The sequence below is a fragment of the Periplaneta americana genome, chromosome 11 (genome assembly GCF_040183065.1).
Source record: "Periplaneta americana isolate PAMFEO1 chromosome 11, P.americana_PAMFEO1_priV1, whole genome shotgun sequence".
Taxonomy (NCBI): Eukaryota; Metazoa; Arthropoda; class Insecta; order Blattodea; family Blattidae; genus Periplaneta; species Periplaneta americana.
The window spans coordinates 144,085,442-144,112,629 of NC_091127.1; the positions used below are offsets into that span (position 1 = coordinate 144,085,442).

Consider the following 27,188-nt stretch of genomic DNA (forward strand, 5'->3'; position numbering starts at 1 on the left):
TAGTATTTCTGCATTATTTGTTTTTTTGTTCTGTATCATTGCTTTTGTTTTCTCTATGTTTATTTCTAGTCCTATTTCTTCTGCTTTTGTTTTTAATTCTTCATAAACCTCTGATACTGCTAATTTAGTTCTCCCCATGATGTTGATATCATCCGCATAGCCAAACTACCTGTACTGACTTGTAAAATATTGTGGAGTTAACTTGTACTTGTAATTGTCGAATTACATACTCCAATGCAATATTAAAAAGTGTGGGTGCTAATGCATCCCCTTGTTTCAACCCATTTTGCACTGCAAAACCGTCTGTAAGGCTTGGTCCAATTTTAATATGATATAAGGAATCTTCCATTGTTATCTTCGTTAATCTAATCAATTTCCTTGGGATGTCGAATGATTCCATAATACTGAAGTGTTTATTCCTATTTATGATGTCATAAGTCTTGTGGAAATCTACAAATATTTGATAAGATTTGATGGTTGTAGGCCTATATTAAATGAGGGAAGGCGACCGAAGCTTTAGCTGCCAGTAGCTGAAGAACATTTTAAGTTTTGTGCAATATAATTTGTCTTGGGCATAACATCATTAACTTCCACAAAAAATACTCATCAAAATGCATAACTCCAAAGGTTATTCCCCTTGTGAATGGGCAGACATGTAAATATCTACACAAGTTACACACATGAAGTTAATTTTAATAACTTTATTTTTTATGTCTGTACATGATGAGCGGTAATAAATAAGCAAAAACGATACATACGAGTTATAAAGTATACTTAAAACTAGTGACTAAATTATATGTATGTAGGGATTAGCCGAGGATGGCTTTTGTGTGAAAAGGGGCAGCATATGCAGCGGGGGCAGCATATGCAGCGGGAGCAGCATAAGCGTGAGTTGCGTAGGCGGGAGCGGCATAAGCTGCAGGGGCAGCGACAGCTACAGGAGCAGCGACCTTGGCAACGGGAGCGGTAAGAGGAGTCTTGTGCACGACGGCGTTGAATCCGTTGACGGGATCAGCGGTGTACTCGACAGTGCGCACAGTGCCGTCGGGCTCCACCAGGCTGTAGGCACCCTGGACGACGTCTCCATCACGGCTCTCCTGCTGGCTCTTGGAGTCACCGGTCAGAGCGTCCTGGATGTCGTAGGAATAGCTGTACTGGGGATGGGGGTCGTAGTCGGTGTCCACAGCGGCGACCTTGGCGACAGCAGGGGCGGCATAGGCGAGAGGGGCTGCGTGGGCATAGGCTGGAGCGGCATAGCCGAGAGGTGCCGCGTGAGAGACGACGGCAGGAGCACCGATGATACCCGCACGAGCAACGGCTACAAGACCGGCGAGAAGGATGAGCTGTAAAGTGAAACAATACATATCATGATGGTTAATCCCTGAATTATAGACACTTATCTCTGAAATCTTACTTTAATAATAATCCGTGGCACTACAGCCCGTGAAGGGACCAAACCGACCAGCCGGCTGCTGGCCTCACGCCCACATGCCGAAGCAGAGGTGGACGACCATCCAACCAGAATGGAGGTATCGTGTGGTTAGCACGATGATCCCCCAGCCGTTATAGCTGGCTTTCGCAACCGCATTTCGCTACCTATCGTAGCTCCCCAAATGCATCACGATGCTGGGTTGACACCGGTCCCATACACTGGCCGAAATTTCATGAGAAAATTTCTTCCCCCCCATGAGGACTCGAATCAGCGCGCATTCCGTAACGCGAGTCCTAGGCAGGATGCCTTAGACAGCGACGCCACGGTGCGGGACGAAATCTTACTTTATCTAGAGAAAATCAGAACTCTAGTGGGATTTAGTTGACTGTTACACGATTGGAAGAAAGTGTATAAAGATTAGAAGAAATAAAGTACTATAATATAGTAAAATATTGACTTACGAAAATACCGTGCTAAACTGTCTTGCAAATGTATTATTGTAACATCTCATCATTACAAATATTTCGCTAGGCAGTAGTGTGTTATGGTTAACTCTTCTCTTGTTACCATTTGTGCGAACTATGCAGTCTTCATTGAACTCTATGCACAGCTACTAGTCAAGAAGGCTTTGCTGATTGTTTCATTTTTATTAAAACAGTTACATTCCACATCAATTATCAAATTATATTAAACAATCTCTGATACGTGACTATGATAATAATAATAATAATAATAATAATAATAATAATAATAATAATAATAATAATATCATACAGCAAAAGCTATAACATAATCTAAATAACATAAACAAGATAAATTATAGAGAAGTTTTAATTAAGTTTGATAAAATAAACATGAATCATTTTAAAAGGTACATTTATTGAAAGTATAACGTTGACAAACAAAGAAACAAATACTAGGGAGGTAATAGAAAGAAACATGCTAGGAAGGTGATAAAAATTATAGCATAAGCAGCCATGATTTGTTGAAACACGTCGTTCCGTACCGTTGTATTGGTCAAAAGTAGTATGACGTAGTAAAAGCGTAATAGTCATATTAAATTATGAATTATCACTAGCGGTGATAATAGTATGGAAACAAGCATTAATTTTTAAACCATATGGCAAGTGAGAAGTGTTACAAACGCAGGGAAGGTGGAATGATCAAGGAGTTTTACATTTTAACTGGGATGATTGCCGTTTATAATGTATAGATGTACTCGGAACGGATCTTTGGGTCATACTTTGGTGATTATTATTATTATTATTATTATTATTATTATTATTATTATTATTATTATTGTTATTATTATTATTATTATTATTAATAGTAATAGTAATACGGAAATGGACTAGATCTCTAGATATAAAAAACTCATAGAAATATTCACGATCAATATATACACTCTTCAGTACAGTTTATCAGTACTTCATTTTTTTTTCTTATATATTGTCTTCTCTCCCTTTTGAATCAGGTCCATGATAATCTCACAAATTGTCAGGAATCTTTTGTTTACATTTTTTAAACATCCAGAAACTGTTCTTTCAAATACTACAAGCATGGATAATTTCCTCATCTATTACACAAAACAAAATTGATTGGATTGAAGAAGAGTTAGAGACTTGGTAGGAGTCGTACTCAAATAGTACGATTAATTAATTTTTTTCTATATTAACATATCTTTTTTATTACTATTGATGTTCATTATAACTACCAAACATTTATGTTTCCTGCTTACGATAACTTGTTACGACAAGCTGAATAATTTTAAGTAAGTGATCTTTTTTTATTGGCATTATTATAAACCAAATTTCTGAGAGATTCTCATTTTATTTTTACGAATTATGATTTAGTTACACAATTCTCTACATTTTAAGAAGCATTTAGGAAAGTTTATCAACAGTTAACTAACTAGAGGTTTTGATTTTTGTGGAGAAAATAAAAACTCGAGTGAGATTTAATTGATTATTACACGATTAGAAGAAAATATATAAGAATTAGAAGAAATAAAGTACTCTAATACAATAGAATATTAATTGACTTACTAAAATTTTATTTCACTAATGTTAGCTTCACCAAAACCTTTGAACGAAGCCACCATTTTCAGTTGACTGCCTATGCGGTAAACAAATGACGATCGCAAAGCATGTTTTATAGTACCGTAAATAATCTGCAGTTTGAAATGTTGGTAAACAAAGAAACAAATGGTAGGGAGGTGATAAAAACAGAAGAAAGTAGCTAGGCTATATAAAGGTTAGAAGAAATAAAGTTCTCTAATACAATAAAATATGTATTAATTGACTTAGATATGAATTGACTTACTAATATTCTATTTCACTAATGTTCCCTTCATCAAAACGTTTGAACGGAGCCGCCATTTTCAGGCAACTATCTATGCGGGAAACAAATGATGATCACAAAGCATGTTTTACAGTACGGTACCATAAAGAATTTGCAGTTTGAAAATGTTGGAAAACAAAGAAACAAATGTTAGGGAAGTGATAAAAACAAATGCTAGGGAAGTGATAAAATTGTAGCGGTAAACGGCCATGATTGGTTAAAACACATTCTTTCGTACCTTTTTATTGGTCAAAAGTAGTATGACGTAGTAAAAGTGTAATAGTGATAATAAAATATATATATTTTTTTTTATTGTATCTCAATTTTGCTATCTGTATTGAAACAGGAATATATGAAATTCTGATATTCTGTTTGTTCTGATACGTATGATAGTTGTGACGATGATGATGATGATGGTGACGATGATAATAGTGTGTAGTGATTATCAGATCATCGGCGTAGTCTATGTGTAACAAGTGGGACTCGTGAATCTAGATTGTGTTCGGGCGTTGTTTCTTACTCCTCTTGATCTTATTAACTGATTGGATTTTTTTTCTAGGTTTTTTTCACGTATAAGGTGAATGTCAGGTATTCCCCCGACGAATCCTCGGACTTATCTCGCCAAGTACCATTTGGTTAAAAACATCAAACTGATGCTAAATAATCAGGTAGTTGATACGCCGTTGTTAAATTGTCAACTGTACAATAAACATAAGTACTCGTATTTATATTCAGATGCATTTGGACATGAAAAGTGCCCGAATGAATGATATGAATTACTCTTTGGTGAATGTACCATTCTCGTACTTCTATGCTTTCGTTAATAGAAGAGAATTTCGTCAGTTTTCTTTTGTGACATATGCATTCCACGTTGATGATTAAAATAAACTTCTTGTGAAAAGGGCGAGTCCCATTCCTATTGTTTGCATGCTTATTCATCGGACAGCTTTCACTTTCATTGGACTGCATTTTTATCACCAATTGTTTTTCACTGAGCTTATAGTAATAAGTCATGCAGTGAAGGTGATATCTTACATTCTAGAGCTTGTATAAATTAATGAAATATTATAATCCGCAATTCCACCAAATCCGTAGACGCCTTGATAGAGAACAGAAACAAAATTGTAAGTTTTAATAGGCCTATGTTGCGGAGACTTTAACGCACGTATGGACTAAGAACTTGTGTAAGCGAGTCATGTGAATTATACGAATTGAAATTGCATTCGTATTGTTTTACGAAGATTAGGTGTAACTAAATGAGTTCATGGCTTTTTAATGCCTTGTCTTTCGGAGGTGGAGTTCGGTGTTTGATCCCGGCAGAGCGTACATTATTAGAGATGACAGTTTTAAAATAAATTCGTAGGCTTATTTTAAGATAGTTCTGTATTTAATGATCCATTTCAATTTATCATAGACCCTGTTCAGTGTTTATTAGATAATTTTATACTGAATATGGAGTAGCTAACATGTAATGAAATTGGTGGAAAATTGTAGTCTTGAAGGAAACCTGTCTCATAATAATGATGCCAAGAAATTTAAAGGATCTTCTGGAGATGTAATATATTGCGTTGGAGATGCCGTATGCAGACATATACAGGTAACGTTTTTTTTTAAATATGTAAACGTTTGAGTTTAGTAATGATTACGTGCAGATTGAAAGAAAGACAATTGATTTTTTCTGAAATGAATTTTGCGTGCATATGTGCTGCAATCCAGCTACTTATGACAATTAACCTCCATTTACGGCATGTTGTTTCGTGCAGACAAATGTTATAGAACTGATTAGATCGCAGTATATCGAGTTCACAATGAAAGGCAGTAGCTCTGTGAATGAATTCTGACATTGCCTTAGAGCGATGTTTTTGGTTGTCGTTTACATAATACTTTTTCAGAAATGTGTTAAGACACGCAGTTTGTATGCTTTTGACATACAGATGTGTGGAAAATTGTATGGGTTAGAGCTCTTCATTGATGTATTATGTACGACTTGGAGTAATGTCGTTGGGCAGACATAAATCACTACTTGGTTTGGCGCAATCTGGACAGTACGATCGTATGCGGTGTACGTTCAACTGACTTCGCGAATATTGATGGAAGATATTATGTGTTAACCTATGTTTTATTTTAATTTGCCTATGTTTTCGCCTTTGAAGGATGTGAGATATCTTAATTAGTCGCCGTTTATTTAGAGATTTTGTTTCGATATTTTACTCTGTGCGACCTCCGTATGATGATGACGATGATAATGATGATGATAAACATTGTCATTTGCAATTTCATGTGATCCGTTACGAGTTGACACCATTTTTAACGCTTTGCCTACGCTTCCTATGCTTTTACCACCTGCTGAATATTCTCCGTTGGTAAATTGTCAATGTGAAGGGAGGGAAGTTCGATCCTGGATGTAAGTAAGAAGTATTTCTTGGTGCCATGCCTTCCAGAATGGTACTCAATCTGCCTTCTCCTAATGAGTGTCGAGATTTATTTCTGGTCGTAGTGTGATTCCGGCTACTTATTTCTTCAAGTCGCAGAAAGTTCCAGGCCACTATATTCTCCTCTTACCCGCCTTTAAGACTATACAAAACATCTTTACATGTGAATTTTAAGAGAAGTTAATTTCAATTTCAAAGCATGGAAATGTCTGAAATATTGCATTTAGAAGCTACGTTATAGTGTTTCTATTGTTCTGGAGAGATTTTATTGAACTAAGATGAAATTTTATGACATCGACCGTAAGCAGCTGTACATTAGATAGACAATAATCTAAACGGCCCGCGCATTCACTGTCCTTGAGACTGATGTTAAATAAATTTTGAGTACGAAGATGCTGCCTGAAGACGATTTCGATTGAACGCAATATTTTGTACAAACTAAATCATTCCAAACATCGTTTACTAATATTAACTGAAATACAGCACAATCTTTTTGAGTAAAATTAATTACACCTCACATGCATACTTACTACACAGTTTGACTTATATTATAGATTATATGAACAAAATCCGTGCAATAGTATAAAAGAAAAGGTTGGAAACGAACAAAATTAGATGTGCAGAGATGTTAAAAGCAACGTTTTCTGAAAACATGTATCTGTGTGAATATCTCGACATGATTCTGGCAGCGTAAAAATAACAGACACAATAAAAAAGAAGACTACATAAGCTGCAATTCAAGTAAAAAAGAAAAGAATAATTTCTTCTAAGATAAACATAATTTCTTTCTGGAATCATGTTTATCTTAGAAGATAACAACAATAAGTCAGTCGTAAAAATTCGACATATTAAAATTTATGATAATATGCATAAAGAAACAGGTCTAGATTTCAAAAAGTAAATTAAATAATGTAAAGCCCGGTCCAGACGTAAAAGCTTACTTCACGTTTTACTTGCACATGATTCCAACTCACTGTTCAGTCTTCGTTCAGTTCTAAAAAAGTCGCTCAGTTTTACGGTCCACACGCTCCTTCTTACTTGTAACGTTTTACATGTGCAAGTAAAATATCAAGTAAGCTGTTGCATCTGGACCTGGCTTAAATAGTAGTGAATAAAGTTTAGATACTTCCTGAATAAGCATTTCAACTGAATCTCTAAGTATTAAAAGCAAAACGGCAGACTTTTAGTACACATAGTTTTCGCAAACTACTAATTAAAAGTGAGAAGCAAAACTTGTGAAACATTCGTTGTTGGGGATTGATATATATGTCAGTGTGTTGACGACGTTGGAAGTGAGTCTTCGAAGTAAAAAAAAAAATAATACACAGAGATAATATTGTAACAAACAACACATTTAAAATCATTAACCATGCTACGCCAATGAAAATTAGCATTGTCTCTACGTATTCAAGTCAGGAATGATAGTTGGAAAAGTTGGTCTGAATTTTAGTAGTTTGAGTACACTTTCCGATCCTTTCCTGAAAAATTATGAAAGTCCATCCAGTAAGATAGCTTATTACGAAGTGATAAGTGATCAGATGGCTTAGAGCTCGTATTGTGATTTGAAATATTAGTTTTGTCTGTATTTCGAACTTTCTCACTCACTACTAGGGAGAAAGAAGGCGGAAAAGATAATAGATCGCATTATTTCAACTCCATTGTAGAGTAGTGATAGTGACGATAATAGTAATTTAATGATGTCTTGAAGTGCAAAGGTTATTCTGCGTCGGAATTCAACGGGAGTGAGAAATAGCCGAAGAATGCTGCGTAGATCTCTTTAAGATTCTCTTACCTGTCGTAAATGTACGACACGGCTCTCTCAGCTTCATTTCCCTCCCGAAGGAAACCATGCTAAAGGTTTTATTGCCCTTTAAAATCCACCGTCTTTGTCAAAGTTTCAACCCGCTAGAAAACTGAGGACGACACAACATTGTAATAGTTATGAATATGTAAACAAAAATAAATCTCGAATAACTTAATTTTAGACTATTTACTTTGTGCATTTTGTTAAAGCGGCGATTATTTTATTTACTGTATTGAGATCACAGTCTGAAAGTAGTAATTATTTTCATGGGACTGCTAGTTTTGTGTTAGTTCTCAGTTTTTGAATATTCAAAAAGGAAGAAGTAAGGGTTTTGATATTGATTTTCATAACCTTCTTATTGGTCATTTTGCCTGTCCGTCACATTAGAGACAAGATACCAGCATAAGCAAGGACTGTTAGTTTGTTAAAGTTTCCTGGTATAATATAAGCTGCAGTAATTAGGATAATGTAGTACAATTTCGAACATATTTCGTTTTTGAATACAAGACACAATTTAAAATAGCAAATTTATTATAATTAAGAAGCCTCCCTTTTGTTATCATTAATCCATTGATATGATGTAATCATAAACGTTTTAAATGGTCTGATTTTACAAAATCGTTCGAAAATATACCGCAGTAGGTACAACTCTGAACACAGTGTGATACAATTTCGATGATAAGCATTCTCTACAATTTTTTTCTCTTTATCGCCTAACACAATTCATAATATCAGACATCACATGATTGGTGTCATATTCTGTGACCTTGAAAAATATTCTTCATTATAATAGCTGATTAATTAGAAATTACACTTGTATTCTTTCTATGGAGTGGCATTGACCCCTTAGGTATCATAGTCGGCGACTAGCATTAGAAAAGGAAGCAGCATTTTTCTCGCGTTGACAGTTAACTATAACGCGGTTATGCAGAGAAACTATAAACAAGTGACTGTCGAAATGTAAATTTGAAATCAAAACTACCAAATTTCAAACTAGAATTATGGATCAAAGTCTTACTTCGTTCAGTATTATACTACGTTCGAAATTGTACCATCTTACCCTATTAGGGAAATTCTGCTTCCTTTATATTTCTTTTTCTTTTGAGACGCGGTTGAAATCAGGGAATTTCGATTGGGCCACCGCCCACCTGTGTTAGCATTCATCTTACTGTATTGTTTGTATTTTATTTTTTGAAAGCATTTTAGATTTGGACACAAATAGCCATAGTAGTGACACGCCCTTTTTCAGACCCCATTAACTAACAAGTTACTTTCCAAACTATCACCTAAGTCATACCTTATCGAAACCCGTTAGATTTCTTACAGATTTTTGTCGCATTCGCAACAGCATTTTGAAAATGTAAAGACATTAACGTAAGATGTAAAAACTCTGTCATTCTGATGGTTCTTACTTTCCAAAATTCAAAGTACAAAATAATTATAGTAAATTGTGGGTTTTCATGAAGAGAAACGCGCATTTCTTAACGCCATTAGCCTTATGATTACTGGAATTTTACATAAAATCATAAACAACCGCAATTAAATAATTTACATAATATGGTCAGGACACGAATTAGCTAACTTAACCAGTCATTGACACAACGAAAAAAAAGGATTAGTTACGTTTTTTGATGATGGTGATGATGATGATGATGATGATGATAATAATAATACATTAAAAATCATGTAATTTTAGGAAACATTCAGAATAATAATAGAAGCAAATGAAGATCTCATATCTTTAGAATTAATTCCAAAAGAATACCTTTAAATAAAAAGTTATCATCCTCAAAGAAAGAGATATTTGACGAAGCCATTGAAAGGGCGAAACGATATTGTAAGAGGCCATTAGGCCTTTTAAATGAAAAAAAGAAGAGGGTAGAAGATAATAGGTTATAGGCGGAAAGTAAAATTTTGGAAAATATTTCTGAGTGAAGCTAAAGTAAGTCTACATTTGAGGAATGTCGAATCAAAATGCGCTAAGTCCATTTCACTTTCTTACATGTATCCTTTTCTTATGGTGATGAACCAATGTGTTGTTTGGTTTGGTTTAAAAAGTGCTTCCTCCTAGTCTGTTTGAGTCTTAAAGTAGTTTCAAAATACGCTGTCTGGTTCAAAAACACTGATTAATTAAATATTGATACTTCTGAAAAGTATTTTCTATGGACTAAGTGCATTTTGATTCGATGCTCCTCATTCTAATTCGTTATTGTTATTATTTTTGTTATTGGTGGTGGTAGTGGTGAGTGTTCTTAAGAAAAGATGGTTTCAAGCCGAGGACCGAATCACCGTTAATGTTGGTTTCATGCCCGAAACCTTCTCATTAACATTTTTGCTTATTGATCTCTATCACTGACATATTCTTCTGTACAATTCCCGAATACTGTTATAGTTTTCCATTATGTGACAGTTTTTAGTTATCTTGTCGCCACACCTATACAGACTAACCATTGCTATTGATTTCTTTTTTTGTTCGTATTATGTTAAATTTAAAATTGCCGAGGTTATATCAGCGTCGCCAGTGTGCCGGAATTTTGTCCCGCGGGAGTTCTTTTACATGCCAGTAAATCTAATAACATAAGCCTGTCGCATTTAAACACAGTTAAATGCCATCGACCTGACCCGGGATCGAATCCTCAACCTCGGGCACAGAAGGCCAGCGCTATACCGCCTGCGCCATCTAGGGCGACTCGTATTATGTTAACACTGACGAATATGACATAGTAGTGATAGTGTTAATAAAGTTTAATAATAATCTAAATATTTTTGCTTACTGCAAATTGATATTAAAAATATATTTTTAATTATAATTAAGGGAACACTACAGTGAGACGTTTTGTTTTGCTTTTTTTTTTTTTAATGCTGTTTTCGCGACTTTAACATTTTAAGCAGGTTAGTGAATAAAAAAAAAACTTCTTGCACAACAGTTGTTGTCAAATTGGTCTCAAACTTCTCACAGAGGTCAATATTAAATGTTGATTAACAAAATTTAATTAGCTTTTGTATGAAATACGAGTATTAACATTAAGTTCCTTCGGGGCATATTCATATTGCACTTATATTAAAATATGCTGTAATAGTAAATTCATGAAATTTAAAAATTTAATGTGACTTTCTATTTAGACTGAGCTCAAGAAGCTAATTATTGTTATCCAGTAACTATTTTCAAACTTTTGAGCAACTATGAACTAAAATTGTTGAAAACTTTGACGCAAAAAGCCTTTTTATTGACGTCAATATAAAATGTATTTAAAACATATAGGCTAATTTTAAAACTATTAGCCTTAATTACACCAAATTTTGTATAGATAGTATTATAGGTCTGTTTATGTAGTTTAAATTTCACAGATTTTGGATAAAAGTCGTGAAAGTTTTAAAGATCATAATATGTATCCCCTGAATATTGCAATGTATTGCCTGTGATGTAAAACCTTTGATAACGCGAAAACTTAAATTTAAATGAATTTTAATAGTAACTGTTTCTAGGTTTATGCCTAAATTATAAGTACATGAGGTATAAGATATGAGACTAGAGAAGATAAAATGTTATCGCGAGTTTTTCTTTTGTATTCACCTATGATAAGAAAGCACTATTTATAAATTTCAATTTGTTACACACAGAATGTTCTCAGGTTTCTAATAAAGATACTAGATATACTTTGTGTTTTGCACTTCTCCTAACAACTTACCTTGGACGCCATTGTGATGCAGATGACACCTTCGTGAAATGAAGTTGCTTTTATATAGTGACGGAAGTAGCATTGCTTTGTGCTGTGACGTATTGTGCTGCTGTAGGAACACCTTTCACCCCGGTCCTCTAGCGGACCCCGCCTGTCTGTCAGGTGTAGGCAGGATGAAGCAATGGAACTGGTTCTTATTTATCAACTGAACTATATCACAGAGTTAAACAACCCTGCCGAAGGTGACGAATTCTGCCATAGTCCTCGGTTCTGTTCTCGGTAGCAAAACTTGATTTAGCGTCTATTTCTGGCATTATTTATTTTGTGTTAATTACACTGAACAACAAATTTTTACTTTTTGTCTTGCTCCGAAATAAAAATAGGTGAATATTAGACTACTAATATGTGTGCCCTAAATCTGAATTTGAAATAAAAATTGCCCCATCACGTACCATTTTCCGGGGAAAGTGAATTGCATTTTTTATGAAAAAAAATCCGCTGCTACTGATAAAATTACATCAGACTAGTGATTCAAAATGCCTCATAATACTTGAAAAATGTGTACTGGTTATGAAAATGATCTTACATAGTTTAAAACGCAAAAAAACACAATAACAAGACAAATATTTCATGTGTATAACGAGAATAATCTCGGAATTTGAACTGTCCATTTAAAAGGATTTTCTGGATGACTTCCGTTTATAACTAGACTCAAGACTGTCTTTTACAAAGACCCAACTATAGTCTGTAAGCATGCTGGATGATGATCTTCCTTTATATCGCCTTTCCATCTAAGATATTTTTTGATGAAATCTTTCTCCGTGCTCGTCGCTTACCGCTCCAAGGCTAGGGGGAAAGAAATCCAAATAAGAATGTAAAAAGTGGATTTGGAGAGACATATTACACCCCATTTTCTCATATGCACTGTGTCTGTAGTTGTCTGCCCTAGAATTTCCAAGAAAATTTGAGTAAAAATCTTTGGAAGCACGCCATGTCATTTTTTCTGTAACGGAAAGTTTTTTTTTTTTTTTTTTCAAGCAAAGAGTGAGTCATAAATTTGCGAATTTGTAGACCGATGAAAATGCCCTCTTTTAATTTGTCTTCATTCAAACTGGTAAACTTTTCTTTTATATCCTACTGATAACCACACCCTTGTTTGTTCATTGCGTAGACCTCACTTTGAACTGTAATGAAATTAGTGAATAGAAGGGCCCAATATTTATTAGAAATACAAAAGAACATGCCAACAATCATAAGAAATCGGAAATAGGCATAAACTCATAAAATGCATTAGCATTGGTTTACAATCCCCAACCCGCGCCAGAGCACTTATCGAAAAGTGAAATCATAGTATATCTTAAAACCCTTACGTGATACGAAGAAAAGAGATGCACTTTCGGATTCAGCGCACATCAAACCATAAGGGACACATTGTTTTTACTCGGAGCAAAATTCTTGTTGTTCAGTGTTATCGAAGCATTTGAAAGAACCATAGCATTTGCAAGAGAGTATTCATCATTTATGCTGAATCAAACTTCTATTTGCATGTAAAATTGAACGGAGATTTCAAATATGTAAAATTTAATATAGGGTGCCATTTAAAAAATGTTATTTTTTGCCACACTTTGTACATGAATTAATACTTTTGTGGGACCACGGCCGTAAGTTTTAGATATCTCCAACAACATTTGTTTTTGTTTTTTTTTTTTTCATAAAATGAACACCTATATAAAGAGTTATTAGCAATATTTCATACTTAATGAACACACTGTATTTTGTTAGTCCTTGTATTATGGAAGCAGTGTTGTTGATGAAATCAACATAAAACACGATGTTTTAACAGAAAATGAGAGAATTTAAATTCTGATGGAAATAAGATTTGGTGACAGAAGATGTACAGGACAAGACATAGGCCTATGTACATTTTGTAACTATATTCATCGAAATCAGCTGTCTGTTTCTCTGTAAACTATGAATAGAATAAAAGAGAAATTCAGAGAACATGGACATGTCTGAGATAATATAAAAACCAAATTTTCTCTTCTTGTTTTATGTTGATTTCATCAATAAAACTTCTTCCATAATACAGAGACTAACAAAATATATAATTATATATATTTTTTTAAACAATGCCACCAGATTGTCTTTTCGACATTTCTAGTCTTCTCTCCTAGCAGTGGCTTAGTTGTAACCCACTTCTGAGGCTGGAGCGCCTGGCAGGCGGAGTTACATTACTCCGATGATATAGTAGGATGTTTATGATTATATGGTGCTAGGAGAGGTCTTAAATCTAAACTTAACCTAAATTCCAGACCATGGACGAACACAGGAGTAATCCCCTTCAAGGAAAAATTCCTGTGCTCTAACCGGGAATCAAACCCGGGACCTACTAACAAAATAAGTTAACAATAAAATTGCTACCGTATTAACCATAATAATGATGCTGCTGTACAAAACAAACGAAATATTACGTAAAAAATATGATCTCTCAGGTTATACAGCGTGATTTATATAGAACTAACACATTTCTTTTTTCCTTTATTTCAAAACGAATGATGCTAGCCACAATTTGTTATACCTAAAATAGAGTATCTTTGGGAGATTACTAACCTCTATAGCAAATGTTGAAAATTCTTTATTTATTCGGCTGTAAATTCACTTAATGACCAGTTTTTAACATCAAATTAAGCAGGAGTTTTAATTCCCTGTCACGACATGCGCAGATGTTTATTTTTTATTCTGTATATTTGTCATCAAAGATCCAGTTGTTTCCAATTTCTTTACCAATCCCGGTATTGTGTTTCTTTCGCGTAAATGCCCTTTGAGTAGCTGTAATTGAATTCGCAATCCAGTATTACTTCACAAGGAAGGCCGTTGATTTAATGTGTAGTCCTACTGCATTTTCACTGACTGAAACAAAATGTCGAAAACAGCTGTCAACAATAAGGAATAAAGAAGGAAATTCAGGGGTGACAAAAGTGATAGAATAAGAATAGAGAAGAAAGTGTTAAGTGTAAGAAGATAGTGTAAGAGTTTAGTAAGATAGACATACAAACAATGAATAAAAGATAATTAAAGTGGAAGAATATCTGAACAAATGTGAAATGTAAGAAAGAGAAATTGTAAGTGTAATTAGATATTTAATGTTTTTCAATGTTGTGGGTTGGGAGTAGTATCAGGGGTACTATAACTGTAGGAGTATTATAGAAATAAAATAGGAAATTTAAGACTGAAGCGAAGAGAAAAAGATAAATACGTAAATAGACGATAGAATAGTAGGGAAATAATAAGTGATGTAGGCCTAAGCGTTGTAAAATAGAGAAAAGGGAAATGTAGACAAATAATTAAAAGAAAATAGCTGGACAAGAATGATTAAAAGTAGGCAGATTTAAAAATAGAGAATAAAATAAATAAATAAGTAAATAAATAAATAAATAAATAAATAAAATAAAAATAAATAAATAAATATGGAAAGGAATATGCAATATTTAAGAGGAAAGCGAGAGATGGAAGGGAGACAGACCAGGTATGAGAGAGAATAGAAGAGGATAGATTGGGAAGGATAGATAGCAATTCAGTTAAGACAGAAGATTTAGAAGTAATAAAGAAATACTTGACAGAAATAAACAAGAAATACTTGGAAAATTAATATGTTAATATAAAAGGGTGGTATGTATTAAAGGGATGGTGGATCGAAAAGCAGAAATGTGAAGGTCCACCATAACTATGAATTGTAAAGTTGGCTGACAAATAAATCGTCGTTGTTCCTGCAATAACTCCTATGTGCAAAATATAAAATTGTTTAGTAGGAAGGAAAACACATTTATTCATTCTATGGCAGTAGTGCATAGGAGATTGTAAATTCTTACATTTTCGAAATAGGCCTATGTATAGGAGATTTTATTATTTACTGTATGACTTACTTACTTACTTACTTACTTAATTACTGGCTTTTAAGGAACCCGGAGGTTTATTGCCGCCCTCACATAAGCCCGCCATTGGTCCTTGTCCTGAGCAAGATTAATCCAGTCTCTACCATCATATCCCACCTCACTCAAATCCATTTTAATATTATCGTCCCACCTACGTCTCGGCCTCCCCAAAGGTCTTTTTCCCTTGTAGTTCCATTGTAGTAGTTAGAAGGAAACAGGCAAAATTGAAATTCTTACAGAATCCAATTGTGGAGAATAGAGATAATTATTTCAATGAAAGACGGGAAGAAGTCGTACACTTAGGAATAAAAAGAGAGATTATTTGAAGGAAAAACTGAATGAGGTAGAAACAAATAGTAAGAATAAAACATTCGAGATTTATATAAGGGTATAAAGGAATTTACTGTATGACTTACTTAATTACTTACAAATGGCTTTTAAAGAACCCGAAGGTTCATTGCCGCCGTCACATAAGCCCGCCATCGGTCCCTATCCTGTGCAAGATTAATCCAGTCTCTATCATCACACCCCACCTCCCTCAAATCCATTTTAATATTATCCTCCCATCTACGTCTCGGCCTCCCTAAAGGTCTTTTTCCCTCCGGTCTCCCAACTAACACTCTACATGCATTTCTGGATTCGCCCATACGTGCTACATGCCCTGCCCATCTCAAACGTCTGGATTTTAAGTTCCTAATTATGTTAGGTGAAGAATACAATGCGTGCAGTTCTGTGTTGTGTAACTTTCTCCATTCTCCTGTAGATTCATCCCGCTTAGCCCCAAATATTTTCCTAAGCACCTTATTCTCAAACACCCTTAACCTATGTTCCTCTCTCAGAGTGAGAGTCCAAGTTTCACAACCATACAGAACAATCGGTAATATAACTGTTTTATAAATTCTAACTTTCAGATTTTTGGACAGCAGACTGGATGATAAGAGCTTCTCAACCGAATAATAACACGCATTTCCCATATAATTTAATTTCCTCCCGAGTGTCATTTATATTCGTTACTGTTGCTCCAAGGTATTTGAATTTTTCCACCTCTTCGAAGGATAAATCTCCAATTTTTATATTTCCATTTCGTACAATATTCTGGTCACGAGACATAATCATATACTTCGTCTTTTCGGGATTTACTTCCAAACCGATCGCTTTACTTGCTTCAAGTAAAATTTCCGTGTTTTCCCTAATCGTTTGTGTATTTTCTCCTAACATATTCACGTCATCTGCATAGACAAGAAGCTGATGTAACCCGTTCAATTCCAAACCCTGCCTGTTATCCTGAACTTTCCTAATGGCATATTCTAGAGCGAAGTTAAAAAGTAAAGGTGATAGTGCATCTCCATGCTTTAGCCCGCAGTGAATTTGAAAAGCATCAGATAGAAACTGACCTATATGGATTCTGCTGTATGTTTCACTGAGACACATCTATTTAAGTTATTTAGTAGAGCAAAAATCTGAAAATCGGTAATTATGTCACATAGGAGTTATTGCAGGAACAACGACGAAATATGTCATATATCATCATATCGTAACACATAGGTACTTATAACAGCTATTGACGTACTCATTTGTCTTTATTCTAGTTAATCTAAACCTGTGAGCGTTTGTTTCTACCTCACTCTGTTTCTTATATTTCTAGTCCATTGTACACCACCATTTTCCTAAATTCTTCCGACCATCTTTGCCACGGGCGTCCTCTGCTTTTTTTTTCTCTCTATCTCGGATCCCATGTTGTTGTAGCATGAGCCCACCTGTCTTATTGCATGCTGGCCACGTATGAGTGAATAGCCGAAGTAATTATTAAACTTGATGCTAAATTTAAATAAAGGCTGCTGTTATTTAGAGAATTATGTGAGTCACTTGGTGGCAGTGTGTTACGCGATTGCCGTGTTTTGACGCGGGATGGGGTGCGTTGGCACAAGTCGGGATTCGTGTGGCAAGGGGTTACCTGCTCACCTTGGATGCGAACGATGGGAGGGTCGCGTCGCGCGCCACTTGGGCTGTTCCCCGTGGCGCACAGCTTTCTCTTGCGTTGCGTGTGCGGGACGCCTATATCTGTGCAAGTGCAAGTTACACTTACTGGGAATTTCTTACTTTGTCGAATGCTCACACGGCATCACGCCTTTTATTGAAACGAGAAATGGAGGCCTATAACTGTTCTTTGCAAGGGGAATGTATAGCGGAACAAAACCGGAATGATTCCGAACATAACAATGAAAAGGCATAATACAACCCGTAATGTTCTTCCTCTTCCTCTTCTTCTTCTTCTTCTTCTTCTTCTTCTTCTTCTTCTTCACTTCATGGATTAGGCGAGTCGCCTGTTCCGAATTCACAGTGATTCCCTCCATTTCTTCCTAGGTCTTCCGACATCTCTTAGTTCTTTTGGTTTATATTGATATGCTATCTTGGGCAGTCTTGTTTCTTGCATTTTCTGAACATGCTGTTCCCAACCGACGCGGTGTTGTTGAATTTTATCATTTATTGTATATATTTCCAATTCACTTCTAATTTCTTCATTTCTTATATTGTCTAGTTTTGTGCATCCTTTGGTCCTTCTTAGAAAGTTCATTTCTACACTTTGTATTCTACTCAAATTCTTATTTGTTACCCAGGACTCGCTATCATATAGAAGCACCGGTACTGCCATTGTTTTGTAAAATTTCAATCTTGTATCCTTCCTTGTTTTCTGTCTTAATGTTACATGAATGGTGCCACATATCATTTGGAATTTTGTTAATGTATTATCAGTATTTTCCTGTTTCATATCCAGAAGACAGTTCACAACCTAGATAATTAAATTTTAACACTTGTGATAGAGGTTTATTTTCTAATATTATTTCGACCTTATGAGCTGTTTTCCTAAAAAAAAACATTAGTTTTGTTTTCTCTGTAGAAATTTTAAAATCAAACTCTTTACTTATCTCATTTAAACAATGTAGAGAGAATTGTAAATCATTTTCTGTTGTTTGCATCATCAGCATACAGTAAAATGTTAAAATTTGTTGTATTATTTAACCTTATTCCCTTCGTAATTCGTTTTGAGACCCAAACAATTACTTCTGACTGGTGATCAGAAATGTTTTCAGTCTTTTCTTTCACATATTCCATACCATTAGATTATTTGAGATTTTGTAGAAATCAGTAATGAATGTTAAGTTGTTAAATTATTCTAAATTAATGGCCTTTAGCAATATGGATTATATAAATTAGCAATATATTTAATCAAAACATTTCAATGTTTCCCTCTCAAGCCAAGAATTTATGTTCAACGCTCTTCTGCGAGTTGAATTGATATACCGCTGCCATGTCTTGTATAGCCTAAACAATAGCTATTAGCGCAGCCCGTATAATAAAAACAAACCGTACTCTGGTCTGTGTTACCTGCGATGTGTCCCAAGAATGTGTACGAAGGTTAGTTATTCGTGGAAGAATATAGCCGATAGCGAGTGCATATTTTTTTTGTCATAGAGTTGCCCTCGTTAACCTCTAGAGTGGAACGATAGTTAATTATATCCCAGATATGTTGTCCTATCAAGTTAATCTTCTCTGACTTGCAGTTTTATGGACTCTGGAGCTGTCGTATACGTAGTATTGTATTCGCCAAACTTAGACGACCCCAGCTCAAAGGAAAGAAGTCAAAGAAGTCACATCAACATGCTCTCGATGTTTATGTTATGTAGTTGGCTGCGTCCGATAACAGAATTGCGTTGCCAAACGTAGACGGCCTCAGCCCGAGTAGAGAGGTCAACTTATCTTGCCGCAAGAGACAACTATTATACGAGTACTAACTTCTGTGTTAAAAAGAAAAAACATTTACTTGCCTCAGCTCAGCGGCTGGGCTAATTCAGAGTCATAATGTGACAACGCTGCATAACTAACAGGCATGCACCGTATAATTTTGTTATTGTTATGTTTTGGGTAAGGCACGAGTCAGAAGAGTGGTGTGAGTGAGGTCGTCTAAGCTTGGCGAGAACTGTACATCAGTCACCATACTTATGAATCACGTATCGGTCTGAGATGGCGATTTCTCTGAGCTGTGATTTTGGAACTATAGTGACAGTCGTAACCAGTGACAAACCTATCACAGCGACAAATCACATCACACCCCATTACTACCGAGTGGTGCAAATGAACATATAAATTGTGCATGTGAGCGTAGGAATGGTACGAACAATACCAGTCGGTGCATAGAATAGGAAGTTTGGGAAGATTACCGCAATCTGCGAAGAGTTCTTCATATACGCGGATTAGCACTTACGTTAATGTTGCGATTAAGTGTTCTAGTTTCGTGACAGTCGTGTACTCGCGGGCGCTCCTCTGTTGGGAAGATGCTATATCATTTGACATCATTGTGTAATATCAAGTAATATACAACGCCTCTGACCACCGATCTGTGCTACTTTGGGTGCGTGTTCAGAACCGGACCGCTTGACCTCAAAGCACTTCTTGCAACACTGACTTCATTGTGTCCAAGGGGACATAATTATTGTCTCCTCCTTAACGGAGACAAAGTCGTTTGATGTTTCAGCGTCTTTTAAATCACGGAGACTATTCAAGTTTGGTGTTGATTCGCTCTGATGATTAGATTCTTGACTTGATAATGAATAATTGATGAAATGGAATTGACAGAGAAGCCGATGTTCTTGGAAAAATATGCAACATGTGGCTTCCTTTACTACTAATAATAAAAAAAACAACTTTTCACAGAATTTCATCATGTCGTCTACATGTTTGACTCATTTCAGTATTTTACATCTCCATGTCCTTCAGCCAACTGTTTTTACTTCATTTTCTGAGATGCACGATTTAACAACAACACAGCATTGATTTCGATGACGAAAATAAAAAACTGCTTGCATCTTAAACCGTGATACTCTTTGCCTGAAAGATGGAGTCTGGATGTTTTCCGACTGTTTAGCATCTTTTTAATACGTGAAATGAATATAACTTTATTGCTATCATTTTCACCTTAATATAATTCTTGTAGCGAGTAGCCTATACAATTATTCATTTAGAGTACTCAACTGAGTATATAAAGAGAAGGATCTAATTTGTAAAGCTGCTCGCAGAAGTGGATTCGAAATTCGTTTGGAGTTATTGGTTCGATTTTTTCCTAAATTTTCTCCAACTGTAAGGCGGATGTCAGATAACCTCATGGCAAATACTCGGACTCCTTTCGCCAAATATTATCTCGCTATCACCAGTTCCACCGATGATAGATAGTGGCGCATTTTATGAAGCATCATTAAATAACGGATTAAAGAAGAAAATAATTATTTTCTAAGACCACATCATTTGTAACTTTAAACTACTGTTCATATTTTAGGAGAAAATCGGAGCAAGGAATGTGAGTTTTTCTCCCCACTCTTTAACTAACCCCCGACACGGAATCGGTCGGCCAATGACTGAGCCTTGTTTGTACTAGCCGGCCAATAACATCACCCCATCCATCTGCTTCTTCAAAGACGCTGAGTTACTCGCTTACCCTCTCCTCTTATCCCACAAGAATCATACTCCCCTCACAGGAATCTTCTCGTGAAATTTTGACACTGATGTAGAATACTTATTTTAATATTATACTGCTTGGTTTCATGTAGGATTTTGTGCTAATTTCTGTACTTTTGTTTCAGGTGAGTACTGAAAATCATTTTGCTGAAGTTGCCGGTTGGTGAGTACTATTCTCTGTTTTATATCTCAAAAGATGGTGTCAATTTCTCTCTTCTATGAATCTCTGTTATATATCAGATGCCATTCCTTTTGTCTTCGGTTTCAGAATGCCAGTGAAACTTTTTTTGTTCTTTGTAAGAATATTTGCTTCAGATTGAATGAAATAATAAGTCGCGTTTTCTTGTTCTTAGAAGCGTTAATATTCAGCACAAACAGATTAATTTTATATTGTCTGATAATGTTTTTGTTGAAGTCATTTTTCCCCATCTATTATGAAATGAAGGAGAAACTGCGTATCAAATTCTCTTATCTGAATTGAGTAATACTGAAAGTAGTTGTCTGCCAAGTTTTCTCCTGCTTCTCCAAGTTTAAGCATATTGCAAGTTCTTCTCAGACGTAGTATTCGTTTTAAAGCCTACATAACTTTAGATATACTCAAGCAATGATTGCAGATAAAGATTATTTCCGTTAATTGATAATGCAGTTTTTAATTTGACACCGCATCTGTAGTGAAGTAATATTTTTGTTGGTTTATGCTTTTATTCCAGTCTACTCAGTAACATTAATATTCAGGAATTTAATCTATGGTACCTTTGATTTTAATGGTTATTTAATGCGTGCTACATGTACCTTCATTAGAGAATTAATTTAATTTATTTCAAAGTCAATATCCAAAGGTATCACTTGAATAAGTTTACTGTTGCTGTGGAATTACCGTACTAGAACATTTTGGTGAAGTATCTTGAGTTCTCTTACGAGAAACATTAGATGGTCGTCTTCTACCTTACTAAAGTTTTAAACGTTTTTATTTTTACTTGTCATCTGTAGTGTCAGCATAACTGCTTCAATTAATTTTTTGAAGCACGAATTCATTAATGTCTTTAAATTCATAATCCTATAGTCTCCGTTGCTTGGACGAATTTTAACTTAAATCTTTTGTTTTTTAGAATGCTTTATGCATGTTGAATACAAACAAATTGCGGTTTTTATTCATATACAGGGTGTTAAAAATAACGTTTACAACGTTTCAGGGATAATAGAGGAGGTAAAAACAAATATATTTTGTAAGTGACAAAACTTTGGCAGATGCGCCGTTTATTGTGTACAAGTGTTAGTATAATTCATAAAGAACAAGACCAATTGTCGTTTTAGAGGTGGTGTTCAAACTGCCGTCCATTGAAGGCATTGCACAACTGATACCTTCGTAGTATGGAATATCTGCAATCCTCGAAAAGGCCAACATTGTCTCTAATAACATGTGCAGCTTCAACAACGCGTTCAACTAAGTCTTCTGCCGTATCGATCGGTGTCTCATACACAAAACGTTTCACGTCTCCCCACAAAAAAAAGTCCAGTGGGGATAGGTCCGGTGATCGAGGTGGCCACGATACCGGCCCACCCCTGCCAATCCCACGATCGGGGAATGTAGCATTTAGGTGGTTCCTGACACGATGATCAAAGTGCAGAGGTGCACCGTCATGCTGAAACCATATTCGTTCTCCGATGCACAATGGGATATTTTCTAAAAGTTCTGGTTGGACGCAGCGTAGAAAAACAAAATAATTATCACCACGGAGACTGTTAGGCAACAGAGAAGGCCCTACAAGTTGGTCGTGCACAAATAGACCTAACCAGTGTGTGTTGTGACGGAAGTCAAGTCATCTATCCTTTAGGTAATCTAGCGGAAAAACGGCGTATCTGCTAAAGTTTTGTCACTTAAAACAGATGTTTGTTTTTACCTCCTCTCTCATCCCTGAAACGTTGTAAACATTACATCTAACATTCTGTATAATGCGACCAAGCGTCTAGTCGTATTAGGGAAATGCTAAAGTATAAGCCTTAACGTCATTCTTGACAGTCATAGAGAGTATGTAATACAGACCTGCCAAGTTACTAGACATGAGATGCTGGAAATGGAAATTTGGTAGGAGATATGCTCTGTAATAATAATAATAATAATAATAATAATAATAATAATAATAATAATAATAATAATGTTTACAACGTTTCAGGGATAATAAAGGAGGTAAAAACAAATATCTTCTGTAAGTTTTATTATTATTATTATTGTTATTATTATTATTATTATTATTATTATTATTATTATTATCATTATTATAGAACTAAAACATTGTATTGAACATAAAAGTTACCGTATCACTTCTAAATTTTGGAAATTATCGTGTCAATGCAAGACAGTAGAAGTCATTGGCTGTTGCAGGTAACTCGCATTTTATGCAAGAAAGTTTGCAGGCCTGTATTACAACCATAAACTGACTATAATCCATAACAAACCGACAACAGCGACGGTCTTGCGATACGTCTCCGTCCCTTGGACATATGTCTTCAGTACGTGCAATAGCCTTGTAACTTTATAGTGTTTCCAGTTCTCATTAATTTAGAGCAGGCATTCCCAACTGCTGGCTCTATGACATCACACGTCTCTGCTCTAGAGCTCCGTGAAAAGGGAAGCAAAGCTATAAGGGCAAAGTAGGGGAAGTGGCAATGGAAGGGATGGAGATGTTTAAATAGCGGAGACAAAACATTACCCTCCCTCACGTGCTCTACTAGCTCTGCTCCGAAAGGGGAAAGGTGCTCCGACGTCACAGGTTGTCCAGTTGGAAATGACTGATTTAGAGGCTTTATTGGATTCATTTAACGGAAAATATTATGGTTTTTAATTTGTAATAACTTATAATGGTAAGATATGTAGACTACTTTTTATGTTTGCATCCAATTTATAGTTTGAACGTAACTGCCCTAACATTCAAAGCAATAATATTATATCTTCAAATTGCGAATCGTTTAGACTCCTGTGGATAAAAAACTTTGACTTTTAATTTTATTCTTTTAGAACGCTTACTTCATATACGGAATGTAAACGAACAATGGTTTTAGGATTGTTTTAATTGTAGTGATTCCAATGCGTGTATAAGACATTCTTCTTTATGGTGTATCAATGTAGTTGCGTTTTATTTGGAGACTTCATTGTATTTCACAGGAAACATAATCATGAATTTCAAATAATTTATACTCTTTAAGATTATACTTTTTAAGATTATACTTTTTGTGCTACGTGTTTTTTTAAACTACATTGCTTAAGTCGTAAAATATTTCTTGTTTAGAATTACTCTTCCAAATACTCGTACATATATAAAACAAACTCCCAAATTTGGTATTAGATGTACAAGGAGGGTTATAAGTTACTTTCCCCAATATTCGTTTTTAGGTTTCATACTTATACACATATATAGATATTATAACTTGAACAAACGAATATCTGGTTTCATTGGACCATTCTTTTTTAAGGAACGGTTACATAATGTATATACACATACATGTTACAAGAGGCGATTATTCCTGAAGTTGAAAACTGCCTTCTTTTTGCCGATATGCATTTGATATGGCAACAGGATGGAACACCACCTCATTTTGGTGCAGGAGTGAGGGACTTCTTGAACCAGCAATTCCATGAATGGATTGGCCGTTGTGGCACAACAGAAAGGCCACCCAGATCATGCGACCTGACACGATGTGATTTTTCGCCGCGGGGTATCCTGAAAAATGAATTTTTTGCTCAGAAATCGCAGGATCTGCATCAGTTGCGACAGATAATCGGATAGTCATTCGTGAAAATCGATGAAAGTCGTCAGTTATGTTCTGTTATGTGTAGATCAGTACCTAAACTTTGTAAATTGTGTATCGAGAAACAGGAGCTCCAGTTTGAACAATACCTGTAAAGGAATGTGTTATCAAATGTACGTTGAATGTAATTAAGTGTAAGGAAGTGTTTAGGGAAAGCGACTTTTCGCCCACTCTGTATTTGCTATAGAGACTTAAAAAACTGCTTAAGAAGAAAATGTTGTGGTGTATAATTATTGTTAAATAGAGAAATTCGCATATAAAACAATGAAAATTACTCTTCGTTTAGAGACAGTTTGACACACACAAAGCAAATCTAAGAGATTACGGATTCTTGTTTATCAGATATAAGTATTGGACTGAAATCTCCTATGACGTACATTTATTTATGCGTAAAGAAACAAAGACATGTATAAGAAAGTACTTTTATGATGTGTCAATTTAGAGACTCCAGTGCGTGTATGAGACATTGTGGTTTTAATATTGATGTCCGTGTAGAAGCTGAAATGTGTCTGTAAAAGAACTCGTTGCTATTATGATTAATTCAGAGAGACTTGAATGCATATAAAATGTGAAAGTGACGTGATGTGGTTTTAAATCTATTTATGTTCACAGTCCCAGTGCATATTAAAACAAACAGCCTTTGAATGTCTAGTGCTTGTTATACTAGGACGCTTGTGCAAGAATAAGACAGAGATCTTCATTTCCAAATAATTTTTGTATAGAAATCCACATACATTCATAATACACAATTATTATAATTTTCAAATATTCTTGTACAATGCAGCAGAAGCCTACTGGAATTTACAATATTATTCTCTGTTGAAAAACTACAGCTCGTTGTACTATGAAAAACATGATCTCTAATAAAATTGTTTTTTTACATAATCCTATGAATAAAATCCTTTGCGTGGCTTCCTTCTGTAGGGAAGTAAAACTGTAGGTCACGTGGTGTATATTTACTGCTGTTAAAGAATCCCGTCTCTAGTAGAAGTCTGCTGAGAAAATTTGTCTTCCATTTCTTGCCTATGTTTAATTTCGACACAGAGGACATTTGACAGTTAGAAGCATCGTTAAATAAAATACTACTACCATCATTCCTTTCTCTTCCTCTTCCATGGTCGTTTTTGTATTAGACCTACGAGAGCGACGAAAAGGTGGAACTCTTTCCGGGTAGAGAAATTTCGGAACGGAGTCCTTGTGTACTTGCTTAAATGTATTTTTAAACGTATACGTACTAAACTTCTGTAGTTTTCAGTTAACGTTTTAATATTCTTTCTCCCATAGCAGACTGTCTAAATGACAAAGAATACTATACAAATTTAAATTTCTTGATACCATAGTAAGTGTTACAACTGTTGTAACAGTAGCAAAGATTCAATTTGCTATAAAGGATTCCACGTTAAGAAAAAAGCATTAGTTTTATGGACCTTGTCTAATACATTATACAAGCTATGTGCTAGGCAGACGTTTCTATGGCAACTGGTCAGTTGATGGAATAGCCCCATATGCTCAATGCTTTTTTCTTAACGTCAAATCCTCTATAGTACATGATAGTATGAAAACAATTATGATAACAGGACTATATAAAGGGAGACTTTAATGCAGGTATAAGACACGAACTCTTCATAGTTTTCATATACTTTTTGTTTAGATATCCCGATGTTCCTCGAAGACATTAATGTATTTCGATTCTAATATACTGTATTTTTCAGACTATACACTGCATACATAAAAAACAGAATCTATTTCTGATTTGGAATACTTATTAATTTCGGAAGTTGAATGTATTGGGACAATTTTTATACTATACCTTCTCTCGAATTATTATTTTCAGAAGCTAACAAATAACTGTAACTTTTCTTTAATATCATAATTCTTTGGTATACTTACTTGTCTCTTGAATTATTTTAGGCTCGTAGTTTTATTTTAAATATGCAAGAAAAATGTGAAGTAGTTGATCATATGTTATCTCTTTAGTACTTCTTTGTGATTAATATGAATATTTTTACGAGTATGCTACGTTACGATGATTCATTCAGTACTTGGGTGGAAGTAGAGTCTTGTGATGAGTTTGGTTGTATATTTTAACATACTTTTGTGCTTCAGTACTGGAATTGAAATTCTGAATCAACGCAACAATGCTTATGATATATTTTATACATACGAGAGGTGAATTCATTGCAGCTAAAGATGTTTACTCATGCTGCTACTTTGTTTAGCGAAGGTTTGTTATTTATAATCTAATGTGCA

At 35.0% G+C, this 27,188-nt stretch overlaps 2 protein-coding genes across 3 annotated transcripts in view; one reads left to right on the forward strand and one right to left on the reverse strand.

Moving 5' to 3' along the window:
• LOC138709386 (neurobeachin-like protein 1) overlaps positions 1 to 27,188 on the forward strand; it is a 686,489-nt gene that overhangs the window by 465,670 nt on the left and 193,631 nt on the right. The window lies entirely within an intron of this gene.
• Positions 687 to 11,834, reverse strand: LOC138709403 (larval cuticle protein A3A-like). The gene is made up of 2 exons (XM_069840143.1): positions 11,698 to 11,834; positions 687 to 1,343 (listed from the first exon to the last, which is right to left on the reverse strand). Exons 1-2 carry the CDS (start codon positions 11,707 to 11,709, stop codon positions 810 to 812), a joined length of 546 nt encoding a protein of 181 aa, XP_069696244.1. The 5' UTR covers positions 11,710 to 11,834; the 3' UTR covers positions 687 to 809.